The following is an 11,881-nucleotide window of genomic DNA, read 5'->3' as shown; positions in this document are numbered from 1 at the left end:
CTCTTCCCCAGAGGGGCCTGCCCTCCGAGGTCCTGAGCCACAGCATCAGGACTCTCATAGCTGAAGTCTCCTATTGAAAATGACGGTCCTCAGACCCACGTCGTCTGTTAGGAAGACTAGACCAGAGCCTGCTCGGGGCAGGACCCAATGAAGCACACTTGGCAGGGGTTCCCACACCGCCAGGTGAGCTCCTAAGGGAAGCAGTATCACTAGACTGGCCTCTGGTGCGCCTAGAGCAGCTAGCTCGGTGCCCTGAAGTGGCGGACCGGCAGGGGACGACCGTACTAGCTGCTCTAGAGACCTCCGTAGAGGTAGCAAGCCTCTTAGTACCACTAAATTTCCGGGCGGTAACTGAGAGAAGTGCTCGCCGGAGACCGCTGACGGTCCGCAGAACTGCCTTCCGCGGAGTACGAGAAGTGAGACCCCCAGAATGAGGGGCTGGAATACTGTAGGTTGGGACTGCTCCCGCCCAGCAGCCCCTTCTGACCGCCTCAACCTCCTCAAAGGAAGAGAGGTAAACTTGTGCTCTCACTCGAGAAAATGTATTTATTTATTTTTTATCCCCACGTGCTCTCACTCGAGAAAATGTAATTATTTATTTTTTCCCAAGTGCCCCTGTGTATCTGACTTCTCATAGTCAGAAAAATACTTCATTTTATTCCTCAGAATTAAATGCAGTCAAACAACCAGAGGAGTAAATACAGTCTGGTGAGTAAGATTCACATCAAAAGGTGGAGATAGGACGAGCCGTCTCCAACCCGTCCACCAGATCATGTGCGATCCCCGCGATCTCAGTCGCCACCGTGCCTCAGCAGCAGCAGGACCGCAATCGCAAGATCACAGGCACGGACACACTCCTCGGAACGTGCCCGGCGAGAGCGGAGCGCTTAATAGCGGGAAAAGCACCGCTCCCCATTAATGCTGCTCATTATAATATCAGGCATAATATGCTTGTGCAACTGGCGAGCTCTTTGACGCCCTCCGTATCAATCTCCTCGGAGAAAGACAGGCGGAGCGTCGCGCCCTCTCCCCGGGGGGAAGTACCGCAGCGCGGGCTTCCGAAACCCCGAGAGCGGGGGCCGGATCTGATGGTTAAGGAAGTAGATAGGGACACGCCCGTCTACATTTCCTCCACTGGATCCAAATGCGAAACCCACGAGCACAGCTCTTCCTGGTCGCTACGTCACCCCGCCCGTGACGTCTCGCCCATCCACTGGACTGATTACACACGTGGTTCAGAGCCGGTCACGCTGAAGGGCATTCCCAAAGCGTCCTCCGACGCAGCTAGAGTTCCTGAAGAGGAACCGTAGATCTAAATGTAAGAAAGTAGAACTGGCTGAAATTTTAAGTTTTTGTATAGTTTTACCAGTACCATAGTGGTTCACATTTCAGCTTGGGTTGTTCGGTTTTGAAAAGTTTAAGTGTTAGCACCAGGTCAATTTGACCTTTTTTTGAATGAATGAATGAATGAATGAAACAGATAAATAAAAAATTTGGAGGGCCCTCTTTAGGTATCTTGCCCTGGAGTGATTATTAATATAATTATTTATAGTGAGTGATTTCTAATTGTTAAATTGTTGATGTGAGAATATTTAACAAAATGCTTTTAAACAACACCAAAAAATTTAGCAGTATTTAAAATTTTACTTTATAAATCGTACAAAAGATAGATAGTTAAATACAAATAGCTGCATCCACTCCTCCGTTATTGCACAGTGATGCATCTATTGCATGTAACAAACACTTTTAAGCCATTAAATTAATCATTACATACAAATATGACTCTAAAATGAGTAGAAAATCAATAAAAATGCTTTTCTGAGAGCAAATCTCCAGAGCACAAATGTGCTACATGGTGCATTGTGCCAGAAAACGACTACAAGGATGCACTGTGACCAAGAAGAGCTTTTACTGGTTCATTCTGCTTCATTATCAACCATTCTATTGCCATTTTATATGCATCATGCGGTTGCAAAGTGAAGAAAATTGGTTTGTTATTGGTTTGTTAAAAACATAGATCATATAGATCGTATCAAGGACTCAATCTCGCCTCAGATCCACACGAAGAACTGTAGTTGCTGTATCAAGGCATCTCTTTTTCAGTAAACTGCATTATTTCTATCTCAAGGGCAGAGATGATTGACAGTACCCACATAGTAGAGTATTTAATTTTCTCTGTGATATAAGGTCTTCACAATATGTTTAGACTCGACAGATGCGCTCGTGTCGTTCTTCGTTCGCAACGAGGATTATTAATAGGTAACTGGACTGGTTAAGTGAGGCCCTTGAGCTCAATCAATGAAGTGCTTGAGAAGGAAGCTATGCAAGAAGACCTAATGGCCACTTGTGATCGAACTTGAAAGGACTAGCACTCCACATGAAAAGGTCTGTAGTCCTGTTTGAACTAGTGCAATTTTTATGTCTCCCATTTCTAAGCAAAAAGCCTGTTTAGTACACAGGAGTTTTAAACTTGGTAAAGCTAAGTGCATCTAAGACGAAAATGGAACCATTTTCATATTGCCATGTGTTAGCAACTAAAGTGGATTCAGTGACATCTGGGCGATCGAACTGAGAACGCAAATACACTTACATTTGAAAAAAAAGCCCTAAAATAGACTAAAACTAAAAGTTCAGTTAAAAGGGCCAAAACAAACATTTCAGAGGGCAGGAATATTTTAAAGAAAAGGTTCCTACTAATGGACTTTGCTTTTAGATGCCCCCATCGGAATGTGGGTCCAATCTTGTGGACACGAGGGAGATTCCACACCACCGTATGTCTTCTAAGTAGTCTGTGATCTGTACTCATCCCTTTTTTCCTGTCCATTGAATTATAGATATGGGCATCATCTATGCTGGATCCGAGTGACCTCAAAGTCCAAAGCCTCTGTGGGGTTGTTCAGCTGAGAGGGCCGAGAAGTGGAAATCGCATTCTACAGGCAATGCTGGAGCACATGAATTATTCTGATCATTTTAGGGGCAGGAAAATGAATACTGAGGGTGAAATGAAATGTAGAGAAGTGGATGAGATGCGGCATGCCCGATGATCTTTCATTTCTTCTCCTCCGGACCCCCCCACCCCCCATCCGAGTAAACATAAAGTCATAGACTTGGCAGATGGAGGCATATTAGAAAATCTCAATTTGACAACAGCTTCACATTTCCGCCGATAATCCACCATCTGATGACAAAGCAATAGCCGTGCTTTTTGGAGGCAGGTAAGCGCTAAGCTGTGGGAAAATGGAAACTTGGGGTAAAAATTTAATGCCGCCTTTGCTTTTGCGAATTGGTCCGTGATGACGGACATTGTGTGGCCAATAAATGTTCCTTCCTTCCACCGGTGTGCGGTAAAGGCTACATTTTCCGGCCCATTGGAGAGAGATGTTAGCACCTCAGATGTGCATTGTTTTGAAGCGAACCTTTGTGTCCTTTCTAGCAGGAAACAGTGTTTGCCTAATGTGGCTGCAAAGGTTCAGAAGTTCAAAAGAAAAGCGCTACGACTCCTTCCGCGCATATACGGGGGGTGTCCTTACAGATTTGGATCCTCTGTGCATGGCTTCACATTCACTACAGACATGAAAAACTAGACATGAAACCCGGTGGGAGATTGTTACTTGGTTCCTTACAGGTTCGATATTTCAAGCTCTAATGAATTTTTGCTGGCCTTTTTGACATCGGCTGTCTTCCAGACCACTCACTCTTCAACACGCTGTGTTGTTCTGATGGGCAGACAGTGATTACCAAATACCTGTCATGTACCCAGATAAGCAGGGTGAAAGGACAAAAACTGAAGGCTCTGTGAATTGCCTAATGCCACAGTATTGTCTGGTACTAGGACTTTTGGTTTGCAAATCACAGTGGTAGATGAAGTACACAAAAAGTACAGATAACCGGCCTCCAGTAAACGTATATCTGTAGAAAAACAGATACTGTTATCCGTTACCAGTACATTTTCTGTTAAGTTTACAGACATTTCCCTCAACCTTAAAACACAACATGGTGCAATACATAATTCAAAATATGAGTAAATAAAAATCAACAACAACAACATATGTAAATTCTGTCATAGTACAGTATGTTTATGGACTTTATTTAGAGTGCACTGCTCAAAATAGCAACACAGTTTCATGGCAATTCTTAATTTCTTAGAGTTTTGGTCGAACTGGTGGCTAATTCGACCTCATTCATCTGAATTTCTCAAACCACATTGACGGTTATGTTTAGGGGTGGACCTTCATGTGTATTTTTTTTTTTTAAAGAAATCGAATGTATTTGTACGATTCACATCGTAACAATTCACACGAAATTGCCTCCTCATTAAATTAAATAGGGTTTCCTGTGAGATTGGGTTGCAAAATACCTAAGGAGATAGGGGTCTAATGTCATAGACACACACACACATAGGACAGAGCTTAAATGAGTTTTATCTCAGTCTGACATTATTATGATTTTTTTTTTATAAATTAATGGAAAAATTACTAGAAAACTACTGTAGTTGTCAACATTCAAGAATTTCAAACTATGAACCAAGTTGTTTCCCCTTAACAGCAGATTTAGTTCACATATAACTTAGTCATGTCACAACCAAAATATGATTTTCATTTACAACAAACATTACTCAAGTTCAGCATTAGTGTCTTTTGTACCATCAGTCAAATCCTCTGCACCCTCAAGTTAGAATGTTTAACTAGAGACTCGCTTCATGCAGATCACTGAATCAGTTGTTGATTCGAGAACAGATGCAATTGGATCAGTTCACAAATGAATCCTTTACTGCAATTTGTGAACCAATTTAATAGATTTGTCTAAAAGAATCAACTCACATGAGTGATTTGTTCATGACTCAGACATTGCTATCCCGCCGTGGAGCTTTAGTTCAAAAGAACAAGGAATGTAGTCAAAATTAGTCAAAAGTAAGATATTACGTTTTGGAATGAAGTTTTCCAAAGTGAAAAGGCTGTAATAAAGGAAAGGATATCAGCAAAAGGCACTAAAAAATAAATTACTTCATCCACCACTGGCAATTCATAGCCTAAATGCCATGCAACACATGTCATATTTTCATTATACATTTTCTAAATGGTTTAATTTTTACCACTTCATCAGTCACATACAGTTTCTTGTAATTTTCCCCACTAGCTTTTAATTTAATCAGTTTTATGTAAAAAAAAAAGGATACTGTGGGTGATAAAGATCATGTTGCATTAATGCTGACAATATTTTTTGCTTCAGAGACTCTTTTTTTAATCAGTGTAGGCCTATATTTGACTGAGAAGTTCAAAAAGTTTGGACACTTTTGAAACACGAGATGTATTGGACTCTGAAATAAGAGACTTCCCATCAGTACCATTCCAAGAAAAGCGCAAGAGTCCATATTAATTAGAATAATCCATCAAAAGCGCTCACTGTATCAGAGTCTAATGATGGCTACGTAAAGTTTTAACAGTCACTGTTTCTTAAACTGTTGAACGATGGTGTACGTATCACTAAACATGCTGTTCGGGAGATTATTTTGAGCCATAGCTAAATGTCTTTTGTATGGCAAATAAACAGCCTATTGCTTGTTAAATGAGTCAGAACCACAACAAGTAACCAAAATGAGTGTACAAGTGAATGAAACTCATTCGGTGAATGACTGGAAAATAGGCCATGACACGACGCATTCAAAACAACATCAGGAGCTCATAGATAACGCAGACAACAGACCTTTCAGTGCACTTCACAACATTTGACAGATTGAATATAAACATAATTTTTGGCACAAAAGAAAGCAGGAATGGTGCATTAGAACTCTCTGGAATAAAGTTAAATCTGAAAATTTTTACATGGTTTTGTGAATAACAATGAAAACTTCGCCTGTCAGCGATGATGATGGCAACGGCACCCCAATGAAAGAGTTGGGTAGAAAGAGAAGGAAATCAAAGCACAAGATGAGGTAGATTGGTGTTTAGCATTTCCCCTAACATGACATGCCCATTAAATATTAAGGCTAAAGAGACAGGCGAAGCTAATGGGAAGCGACGCAGCGTTTTAAGCCTCGGCCATGATGAGTTACAACCCTCAGCGGCCGCACTGCTGCGGTGACATCTTGACTGCCCTTGATTCAGCCGGCTCCTTCTCAGAGTCGGCCGGGAGAGCGACGGATCCCCAGCGTACATCCAGCGCCGGCCTCAAGCACAGCTAACCTTTAGTCGGCTTAACGTTACAGAGATTAAAACACACTTGAGTGTACTTTTTTCTTCTGCTTTGTGCCGCCCTTGCTTTCATTACTGCGTAGTTCATGTAATCGTGTCTTCGGGCTTATCCTACGATTACCAGCTGTATTTGATTCGAGATATAAGCTTGTAATGAACTCAAGTCTAGAGGGAGTTTGCAACATTTTAGTGCAGCAAAACTTCATGTCTTATGCATATCAGGTAAAAGCTGTTTAAGTTTTGCTCAGGCTCTTTCATTATACGAAAAATCTGCACCTGATGACTGAGCACGCATTGTTAAACAAAGTTCACCCATTCCCTGCTGGAAAAACTAGCTGAAACCGGTTGGCTGGTTTTAGCTGATCTTCCAGCCTGGTCATAGCTGGTTTGCAGGCTGGTTCTACAAGGGTTTTGACCACTCCTTTAGCCTACTTCCAGCTTAAACCAGCCAACTAGTGCAGGCTCGTTTAAGTTTTTTTTTTCTCCAGAAGTAAATAATTATTGATTCACCTTCATGTCATTCAAACTCATAAACTTGTTATTGTTACTGATCACAAAACAAGAATATTCACATAGATTAGTTTTTCCCCCCCCCATACAATACAGTTCACTGCAACCACAGTCAAATGAGCTTCAAGAAGAAGAAGAGGAAGAAATATTAACTGACATTTGGGTCTGTTTTTCATAGAAGCTATGGCTTAAAACAGATTAGAATATAGCTTGTATGGATGACTTTTATGGTCCATTAAATACAAATAAAATTTATAAAATCCTTACTTTTTAATTAAATATAAAATCACAGCAGGATAACCATAGAAATGTTCCCCTCATCTTTTTTTTTTTCATAGACAACAAAGAAAAACTTTTGTGTGTGTGTGTGTGCAAATGCAACTGCATATGGGTTTGAATTGACATGCGGGTTTGTAAATCTTTTTTTATTTATTTATTTGATAATAAACTATTCATTTAAAATAGCAAATATATGGTTTTCAAATGTATCCATTTGTCTGCTTTTTCAATATTGAAAGAGAGTTGGACTTGTAACCCGAAGGTTGTGGATTCGAGTCTCAGGTCCGGCAGGGATTGTAGGCGGGTGGAGTGAATAACCAGTGCTCTCTCCACCCTCAATACCACGACTGAGATGAGACCCTTGAGCAAGGCACTTAACCCCCAACTGCTCCCCGGGTGCCGTAGCGTTGGCTGCCCACTGTTCCGTGTGTGCGTATTTTCCACATACTGTACATTATTGTTTCTCCTCTATGCCCCGCCTTTCTAAAACGTGTCGATTTTTACAAAGCTCATTGGTCTGGCTGTGTGTGCACTTGGATGGGTTAAATGCAGAGCACAAATTCCGAGTATGGGACATCATACTTGGCCACACGTCACTTTCACTTTCAAAAGCACTTCTGCTGGAGCACAATTTTTCCATCTTCTTTCTAATACATGCATACTGACCCTTCTAAATGAGATTAGTGCACCTGAATCCTGGAGTGCTGCTTTATATTTAAGCCCTTAATGGCCTTGTACAGACACACAGAAAGACCAGATGAGACTAGTGTCTAAGTACATATTTGCAGAGAGCGCTGGGTGGCAGGGTGATTGAGTTAACATGGGCATTGTTTGAAATGTCACCATCTGCCTCACAACTGCTGATCCCCAATCAATTTAAAATGAATACTGTTTCCTCTCCCTCCAAATCCAGTGGCGAGCTTTGAGATCTTCATTATAGATTGGCCTAATGAGCTGACGATCTGGGACAGACACTGGAAATTTTTGATAACGATCATGACATTTGGCCTCTAAGAATCATGTTAAAGTCATGCACATATATTGGGCGTTCACAGGAAGTATAATACTATTAGACACATCCTATATGTAGGACATATATTTCTGATAAAATAAAATACAAAGATAAATTCTAAATATATATTTTTGTGTTCAGAAGTAACAATAACAGCTTATATTTATATATGCTAGGTATGTTTATATATATATTTTTTTGTATTTTTACACAGACACATACATATCTAAAACATATTTCATGTATAAAATATGATTACATTTAAATAAATATTAAATACATTTATTTAAGGCTCTATGATTGAACTTATCTTTGCTCACAAAATGGGTCAACAGCCCAACAGTCATTTGCAAAATAAATAAATAAATAAATACAAATTGCTTCTGATAAGTCAAAAGCTTAACGTAATGCATTTATAAGTGTTTCTGGGCATGCAAAGAATTGCTCAGGTTTTCTGTAAAAGAGAACATTTATTTTAATGAAAGTTTGATTCCATTTGCACATCATCAAATGAACTGCAACCAGCTCACATTTACAGTTTAACACTTTGAAAACACAGAAGCAATGATACGGAATGTACATATTTCAAGAATATTTAGTCATCATTGTGGTATATAAATATTTGGTACAAAATGTCACAAGATATAAAGCAAAGTAATACATGGACATAATCTACTCTCCCAAGCCACTGGTACAAAGCACTGTTCATTAAACCAAGTTTTTACAGCATGAGTTACCATCTTTTTCTTCATTTTGTCTTTTTACAGCATATCAATGACAAAGATTGGAATTTCTGCTTCTAAAACACAAATATTTACCTGCTGAAGCGCCGTTCAGAGCTGACTCACCCCCTCCTAGAAGAGGTGAAAGCAATCTCAGGCTCATTTTGTAGTTTGAAGAGAGGGCGCAATCATTGCGGAGTGATTTACTACGATTTGACTCACACCTCAATACAACACTGTTGTGGTTAACGTTCAGCCGAGGAATAAATCAGTTGAGCTTTTATTACTTCCCTGGTTATTTGACTCTCGCTATTAAAAGCAGAAGGTTGTCAGAGGAAAGGTGAGAATTGCAGCTTTAAACTGTGATTAATTAACAATTTTGGTTTCGATCTCTTGGTCCACGAAGCTGTAATTCTATGTATGGATATTAACGTTTCATTCTCTTTCGGCTGGTTTGACTCTTTTGTGGTTCATGTCAAGGTCTCATCTGAATGAATAGACACAGAGGAAAAAAAAAAACACGCATACAGTGATTAAAGGTAATAGTATGGAATGTAAATTTTGCAGCACGTCATTAAGGGACCGTGTGAAAGTCTGAAAGTCATATTAAGCAGTTCTGAGTTAAACCAAACATTTGTCAGACTGCTAAAGGAAGCAAAACACATTTAGGTCCAATGACATAGCAGATAATTGTAAGCTTCTGGCTTTTTTTTCTTTTCATGTGGATGATGAAAACCAGTGCCAACCGTAAAACATCTTCTGACCCATTTTCTAGATGGGCTTCATACAATCCGTCTTGATTCGGGTTACAGGACAACACATCTTTTCTTGAGTGCGTAAGCAGATTAGTAAAATTATGCAAATGGTTAATAGTAAGGTTTGAAAATTCCTCCCAGTTATTAGACAACTCCTATGATGTTGAGCGGTTTGATTCTGAGCTGCCCGCTACACGTTGAGGTCTGATGGTGAATTCATAGGCTCGAGTTTGGCGGTGGTTTCATTACTTTCATAAAGTCCTCGGCCTTGGCCTTTTTTTAGTCAATGACCTGCTCGAGTGTCACTTCAAGTGTTTCACAGGCTCACAGTCAACTGATAAACTGCTCTTTGCAGCAGGATTTGAAGAGCGCTTCTGCATTAAATGCTTGGCTTTTCAAAAGAACGTTTTCAACGATGGTTACGGATATGAAAAACTGCAGACATCTCCAGAGCAATCTGGAATTATGCAGGAAGATGTCACCGCAGATGATCTTTCTGATGAGAAGTCGGCGTACGGATACGTCCTCCTCGCCAGAGCATGAAATTCGTCAGCCAATCAGGACAGAGCAACCGGCTGCCTGATTGTAGGACAAAGAGAAGGATAAAAGGGCACTTTGTAAAAGAAATTAGGATGCCTCATTCTGCCACTCCAGTCTTCATGTAGAGGCAGATCAGCAAATGAGTCTCACTCCACAGTCTGTCCGTTAGGAGTCCCAGTCGCTGTCCTCGCCGCCGTACATGTCTGCTAGCTTCCTGAAGCGCGGTCCCCACTCGCTGAGGTAGTTATAGTCCTGCTCCCCTTCCGAGGACACGGACCCCAGCGAGCTGAGCGACTCGGCCACCGATCCGTTACCTTCATACGCGTAGGTGGCCAGCGAGTCGTAAGGAGGAGCCGTGGGGTTGCCATCGTTTTCTTGCACGCGCTGGTTGATAAAGTCCCGCACATCTGCGTTCTCACGGGACGGCACCAAGGTTCTGCGAAGTGGCGGCGGAGGGTAGAGCGACTCAGAGGGTAGGATGTCCCGCCGCAGTTTGCTCTCCTCCATTACTTCCGGATGCCGAAGCGCTCCGATGTCAAAGGCCTGAGTGTCCTCCTCGCCGCCGCCCTCGTCATTGTAGCTGACCACATTGTCCCTCACGTCCTCCTTGGAGATGATCAGGGGCTCTTTCTTCTTCTGACGTTTCAGGGCAGCAAACAGCACCACGATCACTACAGAATGAGAGATGGAAAAATGCAATTATTATAATTATTATTGATGCACCAGAATGAAAAACCCTTGCAAATATTATTTATACTCCTACATGTATATACAGGTTTGGTGTCAGTAAGATTTTATTTTTAATTTAGCAAGGATACATATAAATTGATCAAACGTGACAGTACATTTATAATGTCACAAAATATTCAAATAAATGCAGTTCTGAACTTTCTATTTATTAATGAATTATGACAAAAAGTATCAAAGTTTCCACAAAAATATTAAGCAGCACAACTGTTTTCAACATTGATCATAATAAATGTTTCTTGAGAAGCAAATCAGCTAATATTGGAAATATTTCTGAAGGATCATGTGACACTAAAACCCAGAGTAATGGCTGCTGAAAATTCAGCTTTGCCATCACAGGAATAAATTATTTACATTTGAAAATATATTATTTTATTTTAATTGCATTCAAAATAAAAGTTTGTGTTTACACACTATATTCACTGATGCTCCAGGAGGAAACACGATGCATTAAGAGCCTTTTGAACTTTTGAACAGGATGAAGATGTCAACATTTTTCTTATTTTGTTGAAATATCATTTTTTCCCCATTTAGTATTCGGAAGCAACAGAAGATACTTGTATGTTTTCCCGGAAGACAAATTAAGTACAATTTACCTTGATCTTCAAGTTTAAAAAGTTTTCACCCCCTGCTCTTAATGCATCGTATTTCCTTCTGGAGAATCAGTGAATGTTTGAATCTTTTTTAATAGTTGTGTTTGTGTCCCTCAGTTGTCCTCAGTGTGAAAAGATGGATCTCAAAATCATACTGTCACTGCTGGACAGGGTTCAAATATGCTAAAGATGGTGGAAAACTGAAGAATCTGCAGGACATGGAGGATTTTTCTGAAGAACAGTGCTCAGTTTAACTGTTCAGAACAAACAAGGGACTCATGAACAACCATCACAAAACAAAACAAAAAAACAGTCATAGATCATCCAGGTAACCACACACAGTATTAAGAACCAAGGGTTCCCAAACCTTTGAAGGGGGTCATTTGAATAATTTCAGCTATTTTTCTTTGTCTTGTGGACTATATGTAAACATCTTTTATGTGAAATATCTTACTCAAGACAGTACTAAATAAAAAAATGATATGCATTTTGTATGATTTCTCTTATTTTGTTAAAATTATTCACATTTTCA

At 40.3% G+C, this 11,881-nt stretch overlaps 1 protein-coding gene across 1 annotated transcript in view; it reads right to left on the bottom strand.

Moving 5' to 3' along the window:
* Window positions 1–8,743: 8,743 nt before the first annotated feature.
* The window catches only part of cdh6 (cadherin 6), a 32,466-nt gene continuing 29,328 nt past the window's right edge, over window positions 8,744–11,881 (bottom strand). The window contains exon 12 of the mRNA XM_016539287.1: window positions 8,744–10,680. Coding sequence (XP_016394773.1) covers window positions 10,175–10,680 — 506 coding nt within the window. The 3' untranslated portion in view covers window positions 8,744–10,174. The remainder of the gene's footprint in view (window positions 10,681–11,881) is intronic.

Source organism: Sinocyclocheilus rhinocerous, unplaced genomic scaffold (genome assembly GCF_001515625.1).
Source record: "Sinocyclocheilus rhinocerous isolate Xijiao unplaced genomic scaffold, SAMN03320098_v1.1 scaffold1785, whole genome shotgun sequence".
Classification (NCBI taxonomy): domain Eukaryota; kingdom Metazoa; phylum Chordata; class Actinopteri; order Cypriniformes; family Cyprinidae; genus Sinocyclocheilus; species Sinocyclocheilus rhinocerous.
The sequence above is the reverse complement of the archived record's forward strand: the minus strand, read 5'-3'. Positions and strand labels throughout refer to the sequence as shown.